This window comes from Astyanax mexicanus, chromosome 21, assembly GCF_023375975.1.
Source record: "Astyanax mexicanus isolate ESR-SI-001 chromosome 21, AstMex3_surface, whole genome shotgun sequence".
Taxonomy (NCBI): domain Eukaryota; kingdom Metazoa; phylum Chordata; class Actinopteri; order Characiformes; family Acestrorhamphidae; genus Astyanax; species Astyanax mexicanus.
This window is the reverse complement of record NC_064428.1, coordinates 4162092-4189119: the sequence shown is the minus strand read 5'-3', so window position 1 is coordinate 4189119 and position 27028 is coordinate 4162092. Positions and strand designations below refer to the sequence as shown.

The 27028-nt window shown below is 38.4% G+C and overlaps 2 protein-coding genes across 5 annotated transcripts in view; one reads left to right on the top strand and one right to left on the bottom strand.

Annotated features, from left to right (window-relative positions):
- Positions 1-1364: 1364 nt before the first annotated feature.
- On the bottom strand, positions 1365-14062 carry ints15 (integrator complex subunit 15). 4 transcript variants are annotated; one of them, XM_022668629.2, is made up of 8 exons: positions 13927-14062; positions 10995-11194; positions 10400-10621; positions 9520-9685; positions 4747-5048; positions 4410-4611; positions 4280-4319; positions 1365-2025 (listed from the first exon to the last, which is right to left on the bottom strand). In XM_022668629.2, the coding sequence occupies exons 2-8, from the start codon at positions 11190-11192 to the stop codon at positions 1728-1730; spliced, it is 1428 nt and encodes a 475-aa protein (XP_022524350.1). In that variant the 5' UTR covers positions 11193-11194; positions 13927-14062; the 3' UTR covers positions 1365-1727. The 4 variants fall into 4 exon arrangements, with proteins under 4 accessions (XP_022524350.1, XP_022524349.1, XP_022524351.1 ...); XM_022668628.2 differs by having other exon boundaries at positions 10995-11197; positions 13927-14040; XM_022668630.2 differs by having other exon boundaries at positions 4280-4316; positions 10995-11197; positions 13927-14040.
- A 3426-nt stretch (positions 14063-17488) lies between these two features.
- rgs11 (regulator of G protein signaling 11) overlaps positions 17489-27028 on the top strand; it is a 36718-nt gene continuing 27178 nt past the window's right edge. Inside the window, exons 1-3 of the mRNA XM_022668631.2 lie at positions 17489-17634; positions 20804-20900; positions 26215-26265. Of these exons, the coding sequence (XP_022524352.1) occupies positions 17572-17634; positions 20804-20900; positions 26215-26265 (211 nt within the window). The 5' untranslated portion in view covers positions 17489-17571. The remainder of the gene's footprint in view (positions 17635-20803; positions 20901-26214; positions 26266-27028) is intronic.

Sequence of the window (27028 nt, the reverse complement as noted above, 5' to 3'; positions counted from 1 at the left end):
CAGTCTGTGGCGCTGCTCAGGTGCTCTGAGAGCCAAGGTTGCTCTGATAGCCGCCTTCAGCTCCTCTGCATTGTTGGGTTTGGTGTACTGCATCTTCCTCTTCACAATACCCCACCGCTTTTCTATAGAGGGTTAAGGTCAGGCGAGTTTTAAGTTAATCAGCTGATTAGTGTGGCACCAGGTGTCTTCTATACTGAACCTTTTCAAAATATTCTAATTTTCTGAGATACTGAATTTGGTGTTTTCATTAGCTGTCAGTTATAATAATCAAAACTAAAATGAATAAACACTTGAAATATATCAGTCTGTGTGGAAGGAAAGTATACAGTGTACAAGTTTCACTTTTTGAATGAAATTACTGAAATAATTCAACTTTTTGATGATATTCTAATTTACTGGCCAGAACCTGTATTTTCTTTAATGATCCTCTGCTAATCTTTGCTCTGTAAAGACTCTTTTGTAGATACTGCTTTTATACCAAGTCATGATTATAATAATTTGTTGACTTTACCTGTTTGATTTAGAATAATGCCTGAAGTTGAGCAGACAAAACAAAGTATTTTTGGGTTCTCCAAATAAACGCAAGATATTGTTTTTTTTTTTCAATTTTCATTATTTCCATAATGAGTGTATGTTGACCTTCAGTTAGGCCCATCATGATATTTACATTAAAGACTTATTGTACAATAAATTCTCTATTACTAGTGATGCTTCAACACCAGGAGGGTGAAGAGTAGCACACGCCTCCTCCAAATACATGTGAAGTCAGACTCCGCCTCTTTTCATGCTGCTGCTGATGCAGCATTACCGAGTAGCATCACAGCGCTAACGCTCAGAGGAAAGCGCAGTGACTCGGTTCTGATACATCAGCTCACAGACGCCCTGTGGGGAGAGAGCAAGGCCAATTGTGCTCTCTCAGGGCTCCGGTAAACAATGGCAAGCTACATAAACAGCTAATATACATATACATATACATAACCGTGAACAGTATTTAACCAGTCATCTAATGACCAATGCTTTAATAACTGTGACTCCATACACACAGAGGGCATTGGCTGCAGTAGATCAAGAGTAGATCAAAAGAGTATTTTCCAAACTATGATAAGCTATTATATTATCATTATGTCAGTGGCATTTAATCGTGTTAAAATGAAATAATATTGTTTATCATGGCAGGCCTACTTTTAACTACAAATTGAGAAAAATGTGGACCATTTAGGCATCTGTACAGACCAATATGAACTGTTTTAGACAGCGGCAGCAGTTCAGTAGTCTCTGCCAAAAATATTAATAGCAGTTTGTCTGAGTAAATGTGTAAAAACTGTTAGTGCTGTTATTTCACAAAGAATAAAAGACAAGAGCCATTTTGAGACAAAAACAACATTTTCAAACATGGCAGAATCAGCAACGAAAGACAGGATCAATGTTCCAAATGTATGCATAATTAAGTTTATCCAAAGACACTGAAATTAAAAAAGGGTATTCAATTCATGACACCTTCAAATTGATATTAAAAATATTGTACTGAACTGGGGATGTTTATGGTGAATGCTTTCTGATATTAAAAAGTTCACAGTTTATTCTCAACCTATCAGTTAGATCCTTATTATTACGGTTCTTTATAAGGTAAAGTTTTATACGATAATATAAATCCTCCCCTCAAAAAAGCCATTTATTTTTCACCACAGAGCGGGCGGTAAGTTCATGTAGCCTGTTGGCAGGCTGGGTTAGCGAATGGGCCGGTAGGGGAAGGCCATGGCGGCGGGGTGAAAGGCGTGTGGGGTGAGGGGGGAGTGTGCGGTGTGTGGGGGTAAGGGGCAGTGTGGTGAGAGAGCCGGGTGTGTGGGGAGTGGAGAGAGAGCAGGGTGGGCGGCGTGTGGAGAGGACAGGGCCGCCTGGTGTGTGGCGTGTGGTGAGAGAGGCGAGGGTCGAGCCGGGTGGATGTAGGGGTAGAGGCTTGGCTGGAAGGGGGCGCTGTGCGGCGGAGGCTGGACGACAGGACCGGACATGACCAGCTGTAACAGACTGTAAAAGACATACCATAATAGTAAGAACACAAATACAAACAAGCTATTCTTAACAATAATGTCTGTGAGCCACTACACAAACACAGCTACACACAAAAATCACAAAATGTCACAAATGAACTGGGTGAGTTTACAGAAATCATTAAATCAAATTACACGCTCTTTATAAATCAGATTACTGCAGATAATAAGAATCTGATCAATACATTTACAAAAAATTGTGTAATCAGATAATGGGAACACTCCAGGTAAGGCCCTGAGCAAGGCGCGTTGCTCAATGCTCTCTCACTTCACGTCTTTTAGTACGTCTTGCACCCGCACGGTTAAAATAGCGATGGAGTTCGTGAATATAGCTATGCTGATTGGCGTGGTGCTCTGGAAGTGAGGTGTGTTCAGGTACATTTCTGCCTTATTGCTATCTTGGCAGAAGAAAACACAGGTGCGCCACTAACTGATTAAAACCCTGACAGTCACCTGTTCATACCTATATTAGCTACACGCATTACACACACATAGACAGCTCTTCCTATAAAACACCTTAAATTCAGTGTTTTTTCATCATTGTAAAATGTTATGCATTGTAAATTGATAGTCATTCACACTATAAAGAAAGAAACATGAACTTATTCAACATATAAGTCAACCAAAAAGTGTTAAGCAAACCAGAATATGTTTTATATATTAGATTCTTCAAAGTAGCACCTCTTGCTTAGATTACAGCTTTTCATATCTTGGCTGGATTTTCTCAGTCCGTTTTATGAGGTAGAGTCACCTGGAATTCAGGCTTTCAGTTAACAGCTGTGCTGAACTCATCAAGAGTTAATTACTTGAATTTTTTGTCTCTTAAAGTGTTTGAGAGCATCAGTTAAAGTAAAGTAGTAAAGAGGTAGAGTTACAGGTATACAGTGAATAGTGAATATTTGAGTAATGTTCGAATACATATTGTAATATGTTCTAATACCAGGAAGAGGAAGAGTTTCCTCTGTTGTACAGGATCAGTTCATCAGAGTTACCAGCCTCAGAAACAGCAAGTTAACAGCACCCCAGAGAAAAGCAGCTAAATGCTTCAAAGAGTATGGTTTGGTTTGTTTAACACTTAAGTTTACTATATGATTCCTTATGTGTTCCTTCACTATTAATTTACAATGTATTCAAACTTTTGACTGGTACTGTGTGTATTTCAGGCACAACATTATTACCATATTCTTATTTCTAAGCCTATTATCTATTTTTTTTTCAGCTCCACTGGGCTTATAGGAGCACTTTGTAGTTCTCTAATTACAGAATGTAGTATTTTTTTCCTCTGCATACAGTATTAATCTTCTTTAACCCTGTCCTTTAATGACCAGGACCACCACAGGACCAGGTGGTGAGTCATTCTTAGCACTGCAGCAATACTGGATGGCATGGTGATATATGTTACTAGACTGTGATGTGCTGGTATAATCAGATCAGTAGCAGCAGTGCTGCTGGGGTTTTTAAACAGTCTGTTCACTACCTTGCTGCTCTGCAGAGACAGAAGGTCTGAATCTGTTGCTGCACACTTTCAGTTCTTCATTCTCTAGTTATTTGTCAGTGGTAATGGGTGTAGTTGTAGTTAGACAGCTAACCTGGCAGAGACAGAGCTTTTAGTCCTGCTGATGGAAATTTGAATAAGCTGTGTTTGTGTTGGTTATTATGTAACTGAGTATTTATTTCTTTTATTGCTTGCGAGTTTATTTTTATGTACTGTAATTACTTTTCTTTGGTTCGTGTTTCTTATTTTGCAATGCACAAAATACATAATAGAAACATGCAGATAAAGTCATGATATTTAAGGTATTTTATTTAAGATCATGTTGTAATAAAAACTGTAATATTGTTGATATGATGAACATCAGCTGTTTGGGCGGGTTTCTCTGTATTTTGGCGGATTTGAAACACTTTTTACCCAGTGAATTGGTTTTATCTGTGTCTCACTTTTAATCTGGCAACCCTGGTGGCTCGCTGTCCGCTCTGTTTGTACGGCTGTCTGTTGCTTAGTAGGGAAACTCACAATGCATTCTGGTAAACCTTTAGCTCACTTAGTAAGCAGGGATGTTTACTATAAATTATGATGCATTATAGGAGTTTATAGCGCCCTCAAAATCATGTTCGAAATTCACTTTACGATTCAGACACGAATCACATGGCGGACGTACTCAATAGTGCCCTAAATAGTAAACAGGAAGCTGTTTCGGTCACAGTCTCAGTTTGACCCTCTTTTAACTTACTTGTTGTGAGGCAGTCTTGAGCAAAGTGTGCGCAGATCTTCTGAAGAACAAACAGACAAAATAATCATTTCCTATATCTGCTGATGCGTTTTAGTATTAAATTCACATAAAAAACATCCATCTCACCCACCTCTGGTACACAACAGCGCTCCTGTTGCCATGGCAACTTGTAGGGCTTGGGCCAGTCTGTCCAGAGCCAGCTGAATTTGGTTGGCAGCATGTAGAGGGTTCAGCTCGTCCACTGAGCGGCCCAGTTCCTCCACGAGGGTTGCGACGGACTCTGCCTGCAGCACGCCTAGTCGTCCCAGCAGATTTTGTTCTGTAAGGTGAACCTTTTTTAAAATAAATGATTAATAAATAAATGAATTAATAATTAATGAATCAATGAAGGATTTGATTAAATCCAAGATTCCTTCAGAGTACATAAATACTTTCTAAAATCAGATTACAAAACTGATGAGCTGTACCTGTAACATGAGGAAGACCTGAAGAACGCTCAGGTGCAGTTTGGAGTACAGCTCCTCACATCCAGGCACCTTCTCAGTTTCCACGTGGCCATTGGTTAGTGACTGCTTTCGGCCTCTCTGATGAGCCAGTGGTGCCTTCACACACCATCGGAGGAGACCCATGAGGGGCGTGACCTCAAGGCAGCCGATCGGTAAGCTTGAGGTCAGGGGCATGTTGATGAAGGTGAGCAGGAGTAATCTTGGGTCTTCAGTGATCCAACCAACTACCATCTCCAATAGAGCAGGGGGAGGAGTCAGCTCATCTACAGACACACATCATACAAACATGCTTTAGTGAAAATGTACAGATATTAGTAGAGTGGCACACAGTAGAGTGGCACACAGTAGCGGGGCACACAGTAGAGTGGCACACAGTAGAGTGGCACACTGTAGAGTGGCACACAGTAGCGGGGCACACAGTAGCGGGGCACACAGTAGCGGGGCACACAGTAGCGGGGCACACAGTAGAGGGGCACACCGTAGAGGGGCACACCGTAGAGTGGCACACCGTAGAGTGGCACACCGTAGAGTGGCACACCGTAGTGGGGCACACCGTAGAGGGGCACACAGTAGTGGGGCACACAGTAGAGTGGCACACAGTAGAGTGGCACACTGTAGAGTGGCACACTGTAGAGTGGCACACAGTAGAGTGGCACACAGTAGCGGGGCACACAGTAGAGGGGCACACAGTAGAGTGGCACACAGTAGAGTGGCACACAGTAGAGTGGCACACAGTAGAGTGGCACACAGTAGCGGGGCACACAGTAGCGGGGCACACAGTAGAGGGGCACACAGTAGAGGGGCACACAGTAGAGGGGCACACAGTAGAGGGGCACACAGTAGAGTGGCACACTGTAGAGTGGCACACTGTAGAGTGGCACACAGTAGCGGGGCACACAGTAGAGTGGCACACAGTAGAGTGGCACACAGTAGAGGGGCACACAGTAGAGGGGCACACAGTAGAGGGGCACACAGTAGAGTGGCACACAGTAGAGTGGCACACAGTAGCGGGGCACACAGTAGCGGGGCACACAGTAGAGGGGCACACGGTAGCGGGGCACACGGTAGCGGGGCACACGGTAGAGGGGCACACGGTAGAGGGGCACACGGTAGCGGGGCACACGGTAGCGGGGCACACGGTAGCGGGGCACACGGTAGCGGGGCACACGGTAGAGTGGCACACAGTAGAGTGGCACACAGTAGAGGGGCACACAGTAGCGGGGCACACAGTAGCGGGGCACACAGTAGCGGGGCACACAGTAGAGGGGCACACAGTAGAGGGGCACACAGTAGAGGGGCACACAGTAGAGGGGCACACAGTAGCGGGGCACACAGTAGAGGGGCACACAGTAGAGGGGCACACAGTAGCGGGGCACACAGTAGAGGGGCACACAGTAGCGGGGCACACAGTAGAGGGGCACACAGTAGAGGGGCACACAGTAGAGGGGCACACAGTAGCGGGGCACACAGTAGAGGGGCACACAGTAGAGGGGCACACAGTAGCGGGGCACACAGTAGCGGGGCACACAGTAGCGGGGCACACAGTAGCGGGGCACACAGTAGAGGGGCACACAGTAGCGGGGCACACAGTAGCGGGGCACACAGTAGAGGGGCACACAGTAGCGGGGCACACAGTAGAGGGGCACACAGTAGAGGGGCACACAGTAGAGGGGCACACAGTAGCGGGGCACACAGTAGCGGGGCACACAGTAGAGGGGCACACAGTAGAGGGGCACACAGTAGAGGGGCACACAGTAGAGGGGCACACAGTAGCGGGGCACACAGTAGAGGGGCACACAGTAGAGGGGCACACAGTAGAGGGGCACACAGTAGAGGGGCACACAGTAGCGGGGCACACAGTAGAGGGGCACACAGTAGAGGGGCACACAGTAGAGGGGCACACAGTAGAGGGGCACACAGTGGGATGCAAAAATTTGGACCAGGGTTCCCAAACTCTACAATGCAACTGTAGACTGACATGCCAAAGGTTTTGGGAAAGTATCGAAATTGATTATTAAGTGTTTTCTTAGGGAACAGCTTGAGAATGTCCACACCTGTGTAAGTTGTGAGGTGCTATTTGGTGAATGCAGTTGAATATTGTCCAGTATGTGTCAAATTCCCATTTAATAAGGTTGACTTGACACTAGGGTTGGGCGGTATTGAAGGATTTATATTATTTTATTTTTGTACCTGTGTGTTTTGATATTTTAGAATTCGTTAGATTATATTTCCTTTAGCATTTTAAGCTTTAGTTAGTTACCTTCCTATTTCATATCTATTTTTCTGTTTTTATTAAATGCTGCGGAGCTTCAAACGCGGACGATTAATTTATTTTTTATGTATTTTTTTTAGCTTTGTACCTGTGTGTACACTATTTATTTTTCATTATTTTAGAATTCGTTAGATTATATTTCTTTTACCATTTTGAGCTAGGTTTAGTTAGTTATTTTCCTATTTTATATCTATTAATCTGTTTTTATTAAATGCTGCGGAGCTTTAAACGCGCGGATGAGCTCGCGTTCACGCTTGGGTTCAGGCTCGGGTTCACGCTCGGGTAATTCTTTTAAATTACTTTGATTTTTATTTCTCAGGACGAGACTCGGCCCGAGGAAAGTAATGGAAAATCTCGGGTCAGTCCAGGCTCCAGGAAATAGTCATCTGTTTTTTAATACTATTTCTATTTTATATAAAGCTACGGGCTGATAATCACCGTATAACAACGTATTACTGTTAACGAAAACGAACGAAATAACGAAAACTGAAAGTGAAAGTTCCCCTTAACTGAAACTAATAAAAACGGTGATTAAAAGAAAAAAATAAAACGAACAGAAATTACAGATTGAATACCCTAATTTTTGTGTTTGTTAATTTATTTATAAGCACTGTATCCACTACAGCAGCTTAACAGCGGGTGGTGTTGTGCCGTTTCTGCTCGCGAAGGGGAGCTCCAAATGCTTACCCCTCCCACTGCTCTTTCATTGTGGATGCGCAGAATGTCTTAAACGTCCTGTTTTTCAAAGTTCAGGTTTGGCACGTCACGTGGTTAATATACCGTCACTATTTAACAATACCGTCACCATATTTAAATACCGTGGTATACCGAAATACCGTCATACCGCCCAACCCTACTTGACACACAGGTTAATGCAATGCTCTTTAGCTTTAAGACACAAGTCATGGGACACAACACCAACCTTGTGTTATTTGGCATTTCAGAGTATAAGCAGGGGTGTGCAATACTGACAATAAAAAGGCATCTCAATAATTTCTGTAATTTTGACAATAAAAATAATAAATTTTATTTTGCATTATTTAAAAATGTGTTTGTAAAAGTCTTATATTGTGTTAGCTTGTTCTTTATAAAGGATATTTACAATTGCTAAAAAAGCTAAATAGCTAAATACATTAATGGAAAAGCATTTTTAAAGCATTTTTTATTTCCTTGAAACAAACACAAACATTGATATTGGACCTGCTGAATTTAAACAGTGTGTGCATGTGTAAACCATGACCTACCAGATTTTCTTAAGCTTCTAATAATACGTATTTAAATGTAAATAAAAGAATCAGTGTTAGATTGCCAAAATTATATAATTAGTGGTGTCAATCACTAAAAAAATTGTAATCACCACAATATTCTGTGATTAATCATAATTAAAAGCATGATTCAGTTTCTTTAAATTCTGATATTTTCCTGTATGATTGTGATGGGACAGTAATTATAGTGTAGTGTGTTATGCCGGGGAGACTACAGCCTTTTTAGTTTTGATGCTTTAATGATGAAATATGTTGAGTTAAGGGAAGAGTTAATGAGCAGCAGTTTATCCTAAGCAGGACTGTGAACACATGAAATAAAGATGTTTTTGATTGTTGTTTTTACCAATATTCACTCAATAACACCAGCTTGCGCATTATTAACACAACAATTAACATATTATAGTACCCTATATATATATATATATAGGGTACTATTGTATTATAGGGTACTATGATACAATTAAACAGTCTCACTCCTGATACGTCCAAGGGGCGTGTGTGTATGTGTGTCCAAGTGTGTCACTTGGCGAATCAAGTGATCAAGCTGATCTTCTAAGAAGGCCACACCGGTCTTGTTCTGTCCTTTACTCCTCTGCCTGCCTGCATTCTGAACACTGGGGAAAAACACCTTTAACTTGGAGTATTGGTGGTGGTGAAGGTAAGGAAGAAGACCCCTGGTCCTACTTAGAGTCCATGTTTTATTTGTTGGGGTGGGAAAGAGAAGGTTTTAAAGGTGGAGGGACATAGTTGATCTGTTGTTCTTTATAAAGAGCTCAGTGTTTTAAGGTGATCTGATCCCCTGGTCTGTGACAGCTTTATCTGATTTTACAATAGTAATAGACCAACTAGTGACCTTTTATGCATTATTTGTTAAAATATCCCAAAAACTTACTGAAAGGAATTGTAAGTGTCCTGTAGTCAAAACATTTTACATAATATAAACGATATTCAAACTACTGACTTCTTTCTGTAATAACTACACAACTCAATACTTTTATTTTAAGTAGAAAAAATGTAGATAAACTACTTTGAATAAAAAAATTGTGAATACTTTCTACTTAAGTATGATGCTTTCAGAACACTTCAACTTAAGTCACTTTTTTGATAAAGTACTTGTACTTTTACTCAAGTCTGGATCTCTAGTACTTTATGCATGTCTGTTTCTAAGACACAATTGCACACTGCAAATGCAGGTACCTGAGGAAAGATCATAGAGGGCTGTGACGGCAGTGATGAGCTGACAGCAGAAGCGAGGGCTGGCGGAGCAGATGTTCTGCAGGTTGGAGATGGAGCAGGGCACCAGGGTGCAGTAGTCATCCACCAATACCCTCGCCAGTCGAACACACCAGGCAGAATGTGAGCGCTGCACATGAGAACAAGTGAAAACAATGTATTAGCACTATATTACTATTCAGTGATTTTACTAGCTTTACTTTTTATAACAACAATAAATAACTGTTATAATTGATATTGTTAAAAATACCAATATCAATTATCCATTTTAATAATAATAAAAATAATAATAATTATAATAATAATAAGCGTCTTTGGGTTTCCTGAAAAGCACTATAAAAATAGAATGTATAATAATAATAATAATAATAATAATAATAATAATAATAATAATAATAATAATAATAATAATAATAATAATGCCATTACTTGGCTTGTCAGTCATTTTATCTGGACAATATATTGTTCCAAAAATTATTATTTAAAGACACAGCATTTTGTGTATAAACATTGTAATTGAACAATACTTTTAAAGAGCAACAATAATAATTCAGACATTAAATATTATAACATTTTTAAATATCTTAAACAAATAAAGCATAAATAAAATAAAACGACTGTCTTAAACAGAGCCAACATAGCGACTCATTCATGGTTATGGGCTCTTTTTGCTAAGAAAAACAATATGGGCAATACTGAGGTCTACAAAAATGATTGAGACTATGTAATGTGTGATAAATCAATACTGAGACAGGATTACTTGGCCCAAACCGATATGACAAAAAGGAATTGGAGCAACACAGCAGCAAAAAACCTGAAACAAGGACTGGCTGAACAGACCCACCTGTAGCCAGGTGGCAGCGCACTCTAGGATGGACACCCGACACACAGCTACAGCCATGGACACCAGCTTGCCCAGCATGGCCATGCGGCTCTCGTCAGCCTTGTTGCCCTGAAGGCCGAAGAGAGCTGAGAAGATGACCTGCCGGATGGCATCTTTGCTTTGCTCCTGAAAGTAACTGCACATGATCTCCAGCAGCTGCAGCTCCTGAACACAGCTCATTCTCTGAAAACAGAACAACACAAGGAATCAACTAGAAATACACAATGCTGTAGAGTAGTCCAGAGTTTTACTGTTATAATACATATACAGAAAATTGTTACAACAGGTTATGGATATTTCTCAAAAGAATTCAACCAGTTTTTACACTCAAGCACAGCTTTCAGTTATTTAATGTGTTGTATTACCACAATAAAACTGTAGACATAATTATTTAGATTTTTTCCCTAAAGACAGCTATTTGTAACATGAAGTAACTTTCATCTTAAATGCTTTTCTGCTTTTACTGAGTTAAATAAAGTCAGCATAGTTAAATAGAGTTAGTAAGAATATCAGATTTAATAACTGTGTTCGTGTTCTACAGCTACACCTTCCTCACCTTCCGCTGGACACTCCTGTCTTTGGGCACCTGGAAGATGAACTCCTCCACCAGATCCACGGTGTTCTTGTCCAGGCCTGGTGTGGCTCCTGGAGCATTCTGCAGCGCGCTGCCCAGAGATATGTCCAGGTGGTACAGAACCTCCTTGGCTGCACTCAGCGGGTCCCGCCGCAGCAGGGCATGACGAATGTCACTCATGGCTGCTGGAAAATAGAAAAACCTGTTGTTGAATGAATGTTTGCAGTACATTTCTCCAGTCTAAATGAGCAGATAAATATAAAATATACTAAACTTCCTTATTGACAGGTTATGTGAATATTGAGAAAGCCAAAGGTGCACAAGCAAATGGCATAAATGTTAGATTAAAGAAGTGGGCTTGGGATCAGAATTTTTGTCATTTAATAATTCATATCAATTACTAAATCATTTATAACAGATTCTTAAATAGATATTATCAAAATCAGATCATTAACTATTTTATACTGAATAATTCACAGCAGTTATGGATGATTCATTATTGCTTACAGCAGTCACTAAACCTTCCACAATTATCCTGGAGACTCCCTGTTCTTTATAGTTTACAGCTTGATCTGCTCCCAACTAGGACTAAGCGATATTGTCTATTTAAATAAAAAAACTATATTCTTCAAATATACAAGCGATTCTCAATTACGATTTTTAGTTCTTAAAAAACCTTCAGGAAACTTTAGTTTTTTGTAAACAGACAGCACTATTATATATAGTAATAATATATATTATAATAGTAGGCGGCCCCCTTCAACCTTCCTACTCCCAACACACCTGATTCAATCAGCTCATTGCAGTCACTTCAAAGGCTATGATAAAACAGGGACACCACTAAAATGGGTTGGGTGTCTCCTAGACCAGGATTGAGAAACACTGACTCAGACATAACATTTATCAGTTCAGTTTTCTGACATTTGAGGCTGAGAATAATAATAATATATATAAATTTCCATTCAGCAAATTTTCCACTTTTCTAGTTGAACATATTATTCACAATAAGAATTTCAGGAAAAATGAATATAATAACATAATAATAATAATCTTTCCTTGTGAAAATGGACGCCATTAAGGACAATCCATTTCCTTGTAAAAAAGTTGTATGTTTAAATATAATAATAATGTACTTGCACTATATGCGGAATAATTAAAGAATACTTTTTCTCCTTACTTTCATTTTTACCTAAATAATATGCATTTCAGTATACATAAAACATACATTGTTTGTATGTCCTAATGATGTACTGGTGATGTACTTAATACAAATATATAATAATTATTTTATAAAACAGCTTTTCATGATAAAACTATACTTTTACTAAGTATTTTAATAATTCTGCAATAAAACTGTACTTCAGTCAAATTAGTGAGCAAACTGCTGACGATTCTTGTGTGTTAAAACTGTAAAACTTAAACTTTACTTTAGTTAGTTTAGTGTCTGTAAAATAACTTTAATAGCTAATGCTGCAGCAGGGAGATATCCTCTAAATGAACCTGATGTTAAATATATACTTGCATCACACTTTAATATGTTTTAATGTTAAGTTGGACAGCTCACACAAATATAACTTACTTAAACTGTATTAAATACAGTACACTGTGTAAATTTAGTGCATGTTTACAAGTAGTAATTAAGTACAAATTAGTGGTTTCAAAACAGCATAACTTAAGAATAGACCGAACTCAGCATAATTGAATATACTTTTGTTTATACTTTTTATACGTTTGTATAATTTTGTTCTATAATTATAAAAAAACAGGAGATTTATTTAATGTATCTATTCCGTGAGAATAAGTGAATAAGACATGCATTAGGTGAATGATGTTTTTTCCCATTAGAAGCGGAAATCATACTAGACTTTTAGGTTTTTGTTATCTTATAACAACCTGCAAGTGTTCACGTGTTGTAGGTATAACTGACATGTAAGCAGTTTACAATACGAACTGTCTGCATCGATGTATTGACCTCTTATTACTGACACGCCAACAACGGGGAAACTCTAAAAATCCGAGTTTCTGATAAATGGTAAATACGAGTTTGTGGTGGCGTTTATGTGCTCTCATCTCGTAAATACGATATTTCCCACAGAATACGTGCTCGGGCCGATTCACCCTGCTAGAGTTAGCTAGAGCTGCCGGTGTCCGCCAAAATGTGCTACCTTGTAAAACTGTGCCACCACACCGTAGCTACAGTTAAAGCTGCTGAAATTAAACAGCGGGTGGTCTGTTGCGATAAACTAAAAGCAAACAAATAGCTTTAAAAATGCTCCCGTCCGGAATATATAGAGTATATTTAAATAGCTCAGCTGGGTTAAATCACTTTCAGATAATGTAAAAAAATTAAGTAACTGAGACGATACGCATTTTTCATTTGCATTGCAACTTACAAGCATTTATCACGCACCTAAACAACAACAGTGAGCCTAGATTGTAGTTATATTGCAGAAAAGAAAAGGAAAAAAGAAGGTTAATAAAAAAAAAAATGTGCATCAGCGCATGCGCAGTGCAGGTAGGTAGCACATATAGATGAGTAGCACAACCCGTCAGAACACCCCGGTTAGGTTCTATTAGGTGACGCTATAACAGTTAGCTAGCTGAAGCTACTGAGCCGTAATGTTTATGTACAAACAGGAGGAATACAATTCAGACACAGTTTAACCCAGTGCGCTCAACAACACGAGAAAATAAAGAGAAAAAACAGCTGGCTATGATTAATAGCAGACTAAGCTTTTAGCTACGCTAGGTTAGCTTAGCTGTGCTATCCTATGTCAGTTTGTTTGTTAGCTTAGCTGAAAGCTAGCGCCGCCGCCGCCGAGGAGCTGAGCCTAAAGCTTCCAGACAGAAAACGCGTTAATGTTCCACTCAGTTAAAACTAAAACACAGAGATATACAGAGACCCAGCTCCCACCTGTCTGCGGAACTCCGCTTTATTCCATTAATTCAGTTTATTCCCCAGCAGATACAACAGACCCAGCGTCCCGGGAAACAAGAACTACGGCGGCTCATCCAGGACACACTTCTGCAGTACGATCCGGTTTAAAGCAGCAAAGAAAGGGGCAAATTTATCAACATAATAAATATGAATTTTCTTCCCTCAGTAACATAAAATCACAAAAACACAGACAGTTTCTCATAATCTCCATTTACAATGTAATTAAAGTGCGTATTATTATTATTATTATTATTATTATTATGATTATTATTATTATTAATATGTTGATAATTAGGCACATTATATGGTGTATAAACTATAATGTTTAATATATTTTTATAATATATCTTTATCGTGTTACAGAGAGGGCACCATCTTATTTACCTATAAACCATCACTGTCAGAAAAGTCCCAACATTACACACTAGTTCAATTACTATCACTAATATCAAGCACATCTGACACTTCTGGACCATGGTTCCAATATAAATATATTTAAAAGATGTTCTGCATTGTAGATTAATACTAAACTCTTCCAAACTGCGAAGAATAATATATGGGATAACAAACCAAAATATGTTTTATATTTTAGATAATTTAAAGAAGCCTTTATGAGGTAGAGTCGCCTGGAATGGCTTTCAGTTAACAGCTGTGCCACATCAAGAGTTAATTACTTGAGTTGTGAAGAGGTAGAGTTACAGGTATACAGTGAATACTAGCCCTGTTTGGATAATGTTCCAATCCATATTATGGCAAGAACTAACTAAGTAAAGAAAAAAATATTTTAAGAAATGAAGGCCAGTCAATCAGATATATAAATATTTAACGGACTTTGAAAGTAAGTGCAGATTCATGGACCATCAAAATTGGTATGATGAAAAAGGCATTCATCAGGACTGCCCTGTTGTTTAGGATAGGTTTTTAACAGTGTAAGTGGCATTCACTGGTTGGTAACGCTGGAGTTGGATACAAAATTGCCCCCTAGGTGTGAGTGTGTGAGTGAATGTGTCTGTGTGTCTGTCTGTGCCTGTCTGTGTCTGTCTGCCCTGCGATGGATTGGCGGCCTGTCCAGGGTGTATCCTGCCTTCCGCCCGATGCCGGCTGGGATAGGCTCCAGCACCCCCCCGCGACCCTTAATGGATGAAGCGGTTGATAATGTCTTGACTTGACTAACGGTGGAGTTATATGTTGTGTTTAAACCTCAGTCGAGTCTTCAGATCCAACTGGATAATAAGGTAATTTATGATTTACTCAGATGAATATGGTGGTGTGTATTTATACCAGATTAAAAGAATGTAGAAATATCGCCTTGATTACAGAACTGCAGTAAACCACAATGAACAGAACCACTCAGAGGGGGCGCTACAGCACCTCGTTCCTACACTGCGGCCACATCCCAAATCTCTCAGTAAACTACAGAGATTAATGTAGCACTGCTATTTATTTACGTTTTATATAGTCAACATTCAGTATTGAATTAAGTTGTTTTTAATAATCATATCCCCTTTTTTACATTTTAAATAAAATCCCTTTATCTCTCACTTCCCCTCTAATGCACAACATGGGTCAAAAATGACTCACATTCATTTTCTATGTTACCTAATGTCTGGCTGAGTGTTTATATGATATATTTATCATATAGTTTATATGAAATAATTTAATCATTACTCGTTTTCTATGCCAAGTATGCACTAAATATCTTGTTTTTGGTTAGCACAAATCTTTATTTTTATTTTCCTTTATTACTTTGAAGAAGGACAGCTTTTGTATTTTGTATTTCTGCATCAAGTTTTACACACATAGTTCAGACACGGCCCCATATGCATTTACCATTTCAAAGCTCAGCACAGCTCCCTCACACATCTGAGTACTGTTTTTCAACTGTTACAACTTTACTATAGAATTAATCTAGAAAATATTTAATGATAGTAGTGAAAGATAACTGTACATAATATTTGATTAGGTTAGGTTACCTTAAGAGTGATTATATTACCTGTCAAAAAGTTATTTAGTAATTATTATAAAGTATAAAGTAATTCATATTATTAGCTGGTAGCTGTTGACATATTCTTTATTAGTTAAATTTACTGTAGTTAGCTTACTACGTAGGCTATTTAGCTGCAGGGTATTTTTGTGATAATACTCATGGTGACAAAAACAGGAAATATTTTATTAATTTAAAGAATAAACTACTTAAATAAAATAAATTGTATTGGTCTGTACAGTATAACAGTTTCAAACATTCAGTAAAAACAAAATAAATCTGTGAAGCTTTATTTTATAAACAGTAATTGTGTGTGTGAGGCAGTATTTCCTCTGTTGGATGTTGATGAATAGAGAATCTTTCTGGGGGGTAGCAGGGGCAGGTTTATTGGACAGTAGCACCACATCCCCTCGGTTGGTCTTGATTAGGGGCTGGGATGAAGTGTCTAGTTCATCCAGAATGAGGAAAGAGGTCTGTGTGTCTCCTTTAGCAGAGGAAGCTGGGAGATGATAGAGGGCAATGAGAAGATTTTCTCTCAGCACCTTTGCCCCACATCTGTTTAGGTGCATTACATCACAAAAGATTAAAGTTCTCAATGTAATTCAGACCCTTCAGACTGCAGGTATTGCAGGAGCCACATGTTTAGAGCCAACAGATGAGAGAAGATGTAGTTCTCTGGGCTGAAAGCGGACCACTGATAAATGTTTAAATTTCAAGTCCAAACTAAAATTAAAGTAAGTCAATTATTATATAGTAAGTAAATTTAATAAGTCAATTATTAAAATAATTAACTTTATTTTATATCACACTGGAATGAATGAATCATTTTGACCCATTTGTGTAAATTTGATGTAGTAATAAAAAAAAGTTTAAATTGTTTAAAAATTAAAGTAAAAATAAAAATAATGATCAGTGATATTCAAATACCAGATATATTAAGAATACTTGGGATAATCAGTCATAGAATAAATTAATGTAAATATATTAAACAAAGAAAAACTCAGCCAGCATTTAATACCATAACCTGGAAATTGAATGCAGGTCATGTTAGACCCATGCTGTAAATTAGAGGCCCAGCTGGCACACAGCCGACCTTTAATGTTGAAATGTGGTTGAAATATAGTTAAGGTAACGTTAATTAACGTTAATTCATCGTTGATTAAGTTAAAATGCCAGCTGGGGGGGGGCATGTTTTGCACATCAAAGGGTTAATTAGTCAATGTAAAAAACAATGTTTCTAATAATCTGTCCATCATTAAATGTTGACACAATGTAAAAAAATCATAAAGTTTAAATATCAAAACATGAAAAAAACGAAAAATAAGATAAACTAGAATCTGATTTTTTCTACCCGTTTTCCGGCAAGCCCCGCCCCTTCCTCTATTATGATTGGCTCTCTGGACCTGCTCACTTGCAGTCTGAATATTTGTGCGCCTGAACCAACAGCCAATCAGAGTGAAGAATGTCAGAAAACGAGTGGAAATTTTAATGGCTCTTTACTCCACTCTCTCTCTCTTCCTTATAACCTCTCCGCACACACACACAGCTCACACACAGCTCACACACACACAGCTCACACACACAGCGCACCGCAGCCGCTCGAGCTTCACTCGGAGTGTGAGGAGCAGCGGAGCATCATGACCATCAACACGCTGACCCCCGCCGGAGTGCAGAGAGAGCAGATGCCCTGCCTGACCAAGGTACGAGAATTAAAACCACAACCCAGCACAACTTCTCTAACACTCACTAAACACCCTGTAAACAAAGCTCACATTCATTCGCATTCAGCGTTTTCTTTATTTAATTTATTTATACATAGTAAATTTAATATTAAACACATTAAAACACCTAAGGGACACATATAGAATTATGCAGTAAACAGTAAAAAAGTGTTTTATCCTCCACATTAATCTCCTGATCTAAACCTAATGAACTGAGATGGTGATTTGAGGTGATTTAATTGGGATGAGCTGGAGCTTCACAGCGTGAAGGAAAAGCAGCAGCTATTGTTCAGCACCTCCAGGAACTCCTTCCTTCAAGATGCTGAGAAAACTATTCCAGGGGTCTCTCCCTCATGAAGATACTGAGATTAAAATCTCAGCAAGATTCTGCAGATCTGAACTCAAAGATAAATGTGAAACTTAGAAGAATCTAAAGTTTCTAATTTGTTCCTGGTTTTAATGTCTAACATTAAATTTACAATGTAAAAAAATAATACAAAATAAAACACATTGAATGAGAAGAGGTGTGCCCAAACGTTTGACTAGTACTGTATATAAACAATAAAAATAAAGAAGGAGCAACAAACTTTACTAACTACACTGGGTCTGCAGGGTATTGAAACAAAACTAACAATGCAATAAAATTTATATATTCTTCAGCAAAAGCCAATGAGACAAAATGTTATGATATTAATAATGTTGTATGTCTAGTCTACGTAACCAAAATAGAAGTAAAATATATTATAATGGGCACATATAATTTATTTCTGATATACCTGGGAAATTGAGAACAGTGCAGGTTAGGAATGCACCGATATTTGGCAACCAAAATTATTCAGCCGAAAATAGAAATAAGCACTTTCAGTGTTCAGCTGAATAAGCAAATAGACAAAATAATTTATACTGAGCAGTGAGTGATTAATTTTAATGTTAAAATGTCTGCTGAGATGTTAAAATGTTCAATAAATGTTAACTGCATTTTCTTTGACAAAAATGTATTCAGGCTACAGTATTTAATTGATGCCAGGGTTTTTCTTTAGTGGCCCTTAGCCCTATTTTCAGGGGGAGGCAATAGTATGAAGTATAAGGCTGATTGTTTTTATAGTTTAGTACTCAGATTTTTTGGATTCATCAGTTAGTTAAATTGATTTCTGTGACACACTGTGTTTCTGTCCCCAGCACTCTGTGTAATGTGGTGCTGTTACATTGATGATTACATTTCCTTGATTATTTTTTGGACTAAGGTACACTGGATTATAAAGTGCATTGTCAATAAATAAATCTATTTTCTGGTTTATTTTTAATTGTTTAAATGTTTGGTAAAAATAAAGTATTTTAGGTGTGCCTTATTGTCCGAAAAATACGGACTGAAATGTGGAGCAGACAAGTTTTTGATTATATTGACTAATCATTGCAGCTGTACTGCAGTGGACCAATAAAGCCACTATCTATCATAAAATCTGACTATAAGTGAAAAATATCAATTTAGTATAGATTATTACTCACAGAATGAACTCAAAGCTAATACAATGTCATCAGCTGAGACAATACAGATTTGGGTGCCTGGTGCAGACCATTAGCTTAGTAGGGGTGGGAATCGTTTACTATCTCACGATTCGATTCGATTCCGATTTTGGGGGCCACGATTCGATTCAAAATCGATTTTTGATTCAAAACGATTTGAATTATAAAAATTTCTGCTTCTGGCTTATGAATCTTATTGAAAAAAAAGCCTCCATAATATACACTGGTCCTGGAGCAGGTAATGTGTTACAAAAACAATAAAATGTGCAGGAATGTGGGTCCTCAGTGACAGAGGAATCACTGGGATATCACAATGACGTTAATGAACAATAAATAAATAATAAATAACACTGCTTTATTACCAGGCTACTAGCGGTGGTGTGTAGGTGACGCTGCTGGGCTGATGTGATGATAGCAGTGGAGCGCTAAAGTTCAGGAGCAGCTGCTGATTAACTAGTTAATTTTAGGCCGTTGTATTTCTTCAGAAAGGGGGCAGGAGGTGGAGAAATTAATTCATATGATCCATTCCTTAATTCCTCTGTGATGAGGAGCTGAAATTAGCTCTGATTAGCTTATTGTATTTTTCCGTTCCGCCTTAAATGCTGCAGCCCGCTGCCACCTGTAGCGTTATTTAAGGTGGAACTGGAAAGTTAGCTAGTTAGCTAGCTAACAGTTACTGAAACTAACTACTAGCGATCTTTTTTATGCTTGTTATGAAGCATTCTGCCATAAAACATTGAAACTACACGTTAATCTAATGTAATATAGTGCTTGTTCTGCCATCTTACCGGTGATTCTCAAACACCTACGCTCTGTGTGTGTCTGGAAGATCTCCGTTTTAAAGGACAAGCGCTATCCCCAGGGTTGCCAGGTCCAACAAAAATACCCAGCCCAAAATCAGTCTAAAACCCGCCCCTCAGAATCGATTTTGGGACATTTTAAATCGATTCTGAATCGTAGTAAATGAGAATCAAGATTCTTATGTGAATCGATTTTTTGGCACACCTCTATAGCTTAGCATTGTTTTTTAAAGAAAACAAAATTATGACACTATTTCTATTGTTCAGGATGTAATTCTCCAGTTTTTATTGTCCACACTTGACAAAGTAAAGAAAAAAACAATGTGCTGTTAGCTGTACTATAAACAAGTTGTGGCTGAAGTGTCATAAACTCATTGCTGACACACACATTTTATCTATTGTCCATGTAGAGATGTTCTGCCAACAGACTAGAACTCTCTGAAGCAGATAAATGTGAAACTATTAGCACAATGCTCAATGATTCCTGGTGTGAGGATAATAATGATGCTGCATCCAGTAGCTTAGAATAGGGTGAGATGGGAGGTTGGTGATGAGGTGGGATTGTGAACAATCAACATTCTGACCTCACTAACAATCATTTTGCTAAATGCAGTTAAGTAATTAGAGCAATACTTTATTAAAGCTAGAAGAAAGTCTTCCCTGTTCAGAAGAGACAGTTACTCCAACATAAACTGCATACTCTATTTATCAATACTCTGGATTTAAGAAGAAACAATAAATGATCAAGTGTCCTAATATTTTGTCCATATATTGCATATCAAACCCACTGTAAGTGTGCTGTTTGCTCTCCTCTGGTTTTGTAGATGGAGCGAGTGATTGTGTCGATGCAGGATCCTGACATGGGCATTAAGATGCGAAACCAGAGGCTGCTTATTACTGTTATACCTCATGCCATGACTGGTAAGACACTCACTTTCCCCTTCCTCCCTCCCTCCCTCTCTCTCTCTCTCTCTCTCTCTCTCTCCCTCTCTCTCTCTCTCTCTCTCTCTATCTCTCCCTCTCTCTCTCTCTCTATCTCACTCTCTCTCCCTCCCTCCCTCCGTCTCTCTCTCTCTCTCTCTCTCTCTCTCACTCTCTCCCTCCCTCTCCCTCCCTCTCTCTCTCTCTCTCTCTCTCTCATATTCAAAAGTTAATGGAAGTTAAGGGAAGCTCCCCTTACATCCACTACATATTCCCACATGGGGTTATAGTGGATTGTTCCACTCAGCTTCTTTACTGCTACATGTCATGACACGATCAGGCGTTGGTGTTGGTGGCGAGTGGCATAAATAGTTCCTTGTTGTGATTACTATGTGTATGAGAATGGTGTGGCATGAGACCATCAGGGTTTTGGGACTGATAAGAGTAGAAGGCAAAAAAAACTGATGTCTGGTATTCTTTCATTTTAACTTTAACGTTCTTTTGACAATTTGAGTGCCTGTTATTTAGTCATTATTTTACATTTATCAGTCTGCTTGTTCACCTTAAACCAACTGCTTCAGTTAAAGGTGATATATCTGATATTTTCATGCTCTAATTCTTTTAAAACAGATTAAGTAGTCATGTAAACATCAACCATCCAAATATACACCTGGATATGATGTATACTCTTAACAAAAGTATTCTGGGATTTCTCAGTCTGCAAATGTGCACAAAGAAAGTTTGGTTTGTTTATTGGAATGCTGAATATTAAATTTAGCTTTTAAATGAACAGATAAATATGTCATCAAAATATTCTCTAGTTGCAGCCCTAACAATTTCAGCTTGATGTATCAAACAGAAACACAAAACAAAGCTTGGGTTTTACGTGATGTTTACATCAGGTTTTATTTTGTGTGATTACTGGCCAATTACTGATCTATTGAGCTATTTTTTTATTATCTGCAGTTTTGGATTGCAGTAATCGTATTAATATGTATCTGTAGACGCCTTACTGAAGTTTAAATGATAAATGTATCAAAAGAGCTGTGATCACTCTGATAACTCACTTTTATTGCACATCATTTGAATTCTTTGTTGTTCCTTGTTGAATAATACATTTTTCCACATGTCAAAACAGACAGTTTTCTATGTGCATCTCTGAAGCTCTGCAAAAAGAGAACTGCTTCCTATATAAGAGTGTTTGTATGCTGGAAGCAGGCAGCACTGAATGCTTTCTGGCCCCAAAGTTCATTTCCCGGTGATGAATTATACAGCAGTCTGCAGTGTTACTCTCTCAGAGGAGGCCAGGTTTGCATAAGAGAACGAGAGCTGGAACAGAGTCAGAATCTGATTCACTTTTATTTAGCCATGTTGGGCTGAAATACACCTAATTTACCTTATCTTACGTCACTGTAGAGTTATGAGGCCAACGTTTTGTTATCTTATATAAAACTGAGAATATCTCATAATGTTTAGAAAAGATAGGGTGACTAACAGCTTACAGTTGGTCAGTGTCAATGGAAATAAACTGAGCTTTGGAAATAGTTTATTAAAAAGCCTTTGTCTTTTTTGGTAAAGCAGTGCTGGAACAGATCATGTTACTGCAGCATTTACACACTTACACACTCACACAGAAACACAGAGAACTCTGTAACTAAAAATAAGTTTAAGTCTTTTCTATACAGAATATAGAAACTGTCTATTATTGATTGGAGATGGGCACATGACAGAAGACTCAGAGGTGGATTGTGGGAAATGTAGTAAATTGAGTTTGTAGGAGGTAGACGTCGTAGAGAGTGTGTCAAGAACATACATCTTGTAAATTGGTGAACAGTACTTTAGATTATTTTATAGTGAATAAGAATTCCAATCAACTTATTTTTTCTTCACACCAGTTGATTGGAAATTGATTTAAAATCGAATGCAGTGTGACAACAGCCTAACATGAGAAAGTTCAAATTTTTATATCCATTCAGATCAAACCAACAAACTTTACCTCTGCTTCTGTCTAAAATGTCATGTGACAGAAGCACAGGTTGTAGTTTCTGCAGCATCATCTACTGGCTTCAGAAATGCTCACATGGCATTTCTCCTGCTCACTAATGGACCTATAGGAATACTCTCCAGTGTTTCAGACTAATCCCTGTCTGCTGCAGCCGTAGTGTGTTATTGATTACCATGGATGATCATTATATGACTAGAAAACCTATTGCCCCAGAACACACACAATGGGTAGTCAGTGGGTAGGTGCTTTAGAGCAGATGTTCATGATAAACAACCTTATGAACCCACACTGACCTCACTTCTCCCATCTGCACAGTGGTGGTCAGCCTATGTGCATGTCATAACCCTGCTGAAAAATCCAGCTTTTGCTGATATCTCAAACTAATGTCATATTGTTAATTATAATGAGAAAAGTTAATAATTAAAATGCATGAACTTGATTTCTTAATAATTCAGTACATTTGGAGTGGATTTGGTGTGAAATGTGTAGTTGTAAAGAAACCTTTCACTTAGTATACATTACGACGACGACGATGACGACGATAAGACTTTATTGTCCCGAAGGAAATTTGTCCTGGACAGACACAAAACATCTGCTGTTACAAATATAATTTAGAGTTGACACATATACACACTAAGTTCACAGTACAATATAAACTCTCAACATTCAGAACAGAGTTACATATGATGACCTATAATATGATTGTCATTTAAGGCTTTGATGGACAGGGGAACGAAGGAGTTCTTAAAGCGGTTACGCCTACACTTAGGGACTCTAAAACGTCTACCTGAAGGAAGAAGCTGATACTCGGGGTAAAGAATATGTGATGGATCTGAGATAATTTTTTGAGCCTGCCTAAGGACTGTTTCATCAAAGACAGACTGAAGTGAGATATGCTGCCTGACTCCTATGATTTTATAGCTCTCTGTGTTAGCCTGGTGATCTGGGCTCTCAACTGTACACTCAGGTTTCCAAACCAGGTTGAGATGCCATACCGTAGGATGCTTTCATTTGCGGAGCGATAGAAAAGAAGCAGCACTCTCTGATTAACTCCAAAAACCTTCAGCCTACAAAGAAGGTGCAGTCTCTGCTGTATTTTAGTGCAAACATCTTCTACCTGAACACTCCATGTCATTCTATTGTCAGTATGTATTCCCAGATATCTATAAGAGTTAACTTGAGCTATATTTTGACCATGTATATTCACTGGTGCATGATCTCTGATAGATTTAGGGTTAGGGTTTACATTCATCCTCTGTAGAGTTGCCAGGAGAATGTGGGGCTGCAGAGTATTAAATGCTGAACTAAAGTCAACAAAAAGTAATCTAGCATAGGCATTCTGATACTCTAGGTGTTTAATTAATAGATGGACTAAACTATTACATGCATTGTCAGTGCCTCTTTGATGTTTACACGCAAACTGGTATGGATCCAGTTGTACCTACTGCCACCTCTAGCTTACTCACTACAAGCCTCTCCATACACTTCTTTTCAATTGATGTTAAAGCAATAGGTCTAAATCATTGTTACTCTGGGGGCAAGATTTCTTTGAAATTATTATTGCCTTTTTCCATAGCGCTGGTACAGTATGTGCATTCATGGACCACTGAAAAATAGGCCCCCAAGCAGGTGTAAGTTCATCTGCACATGTTCTCAATAAAAAAGCTGAGATGCCATCCGGGCCAGTAGCCTTATTAGCATTGATTTGCCTAAATATCTTATTGACAGACTTAAAATTAATCTCTAGCCTATCAGCATCTCCAAAAGCAATACTGTCAATCAGTGTAGCACTTCCTAGAGAGAAATCATGAGATCAAATCGTTTATAAAAACCATTCATCACATTTGCTTTAGCCAGTTCATCTACAACTTGTAGTGTTTTTTTGGTAGAGTTCATGTTGGTAGCTGTTTTCTTCCCAGAGTTTCTTGGAATTCATAGTCTGGAGATTTTTTTCCATATTCTCCCGATGATGGTCCCTTGCATCCATTTACAGTGGTGTTAATAGTAAAAAGGCATTGGTACAAATCACATGGCCATTTTGTACGGATGCATGATGGAATCTGTCTGGTATCGACTGAAAATTGATAACTGATCATTGGCATCTGCCCTTTTGGATTAAATTTCAAATCAATACTTGCTGATGTATTTATTGTATGCACAAAAAGGAAAAAGTGACACTGGCCACACTGCCAATTAGCCCACTCTGTGCCTGCAACTTTTTATTATTTATTTATTTATTTATACATTTCTCCAATTTTTCTCCCAATTTAGCCAAGCCATTTATCCCATCCATTCAGCTGCTAGTCATGGTAATGCTACAACACAAGGAAGGTAAACACTAGAACATGACTTCTCCTTTTTTTTAAACTGCTGCTGATGCAGCATTACCGAGTAGCCAGGAAAAGCGCAGGAGGAAAATCTAAACTTCAGAAATAAAAATATTAATAGAAGATCAAACATAAAACTAAAAATATTTTGAATAATAAAAGAAAGAACACAGAAAAGATTAACAATGTGATGATATTTATTCTTCATTTCAAGTAAGAACAAATGTTCTTTGATAGTTAACTGAGAGAAGAGCCCCTTCTAACCAGTAAATCCTGGTGCCGATTGGGTCATGGTGCCTGTACTAAATAAACGGGATATTGTGCCGTTTTTAATGACAAAGTATTGAGATATTTTTCAGTATTGGCAGTGTTCTCAAGTCTCACGCTTTGACACCTCAGCGAGTTCACACGCCACACAAGTATTTCTCACGCTTGCCAATCCATCGGCTGTATATTATAATGTACTCTTGTTGAGCCAATCAGAATACAGATCACTCTGTTGTTAGGCCGACCTAGTCAAAGAGGGTGGAGTTTCAGCCAAAGTGTAAAGCTGAATGCTTATGTGATGGTCTTAAAAGTAATTTAAAAAAAGTGGTCCATTTTAGCTCCACCTTATACATTTACCTAGGGTGTTTTGAATAGTTTCGCAATAACAGTATTTTTGATTATGTGGCAAAACATAAAAAAATATTGAATTAATTTCAAGATTTTACAGCTGCAACAAAATATATGTTAACATTTTTTTGTTCTTCTTCTTCTTCTTCTGCACACTTAAATAATTATACAAAAATACTCTTAAAAACTTCACAGTAAAACAAATACAAACAAGCTACAGGCCCATGCCTTCACCATGACTGTATAAACTAGTTTCAGATTTAGATTTATTCAGAACCACTTCCTGTGATAAAGTTCAGCTTCATCTTGTTCCATTCATCACTACTGTGAACGATCTGCTGATGCTTTCCTGTTTTTGCTCATCCAGGTCGAGATATTGTGGATTGGCTGATTCAGAAGTATTCCATAACGGAAGAAGGTAGGAACACGTGTGTATTTGCGTGTGCGTGTGCGTGTGCGTGTGTGAGTGTGTGTGTGTGTATGTATGTGTGTGTGTGTGGGTTCACGCAGGTTGGTTGTGCCTTGTTTCCAGATAGAGTCTCTAAGGAGATCATGATTCTTGTTGGGTGATCCTGTGGGACTCCTGCAGTACACACACACACGCGCGTGTATTCATGCCTTGTCAGGACGCGGGGTCATATGGAGAACAGGACACTTTAAGGACCAGTTTCCCAGACCGGGATTAAGCCTAGTCCTGGACGACGCAGCATTCTCAATAGAGATTACACATTTAATAAAAGATTATATTCCCAGACTAGACCTAATCCCTGTCCAGAAAACACACCCACAGTACATCACAATATGACTCTTTATGCTTATTGCTATTAAATGGTTACATTTAGGCTAAATCACCAATCACTCACCACTAGGCCTGGTACAGTTCTGCAGTTACATTTTCCCTTTATCATAAACTGTTTACACATTGCTGCAGTCATTTCTAGTGTTTTATTTTTTCTCATTAGGTGAGCTCTTTAATAAAACTGGTGATAGTACCGTGTTTGTTAGTACTGTTAGCCTGGCATGCATGTTTGCTAGGTAGTTGCTATGGTATCCGATATGATTAATGTAGTGTTTCTACATGGTTTTTGTTGTATCCCTGGTGGTTGCTATGTTGTTGCTTGGAGGTTGCTGTGACACCCCTCATGGTTGCTATGGGGTTGGTATTAGGTGGCTGCTATGGT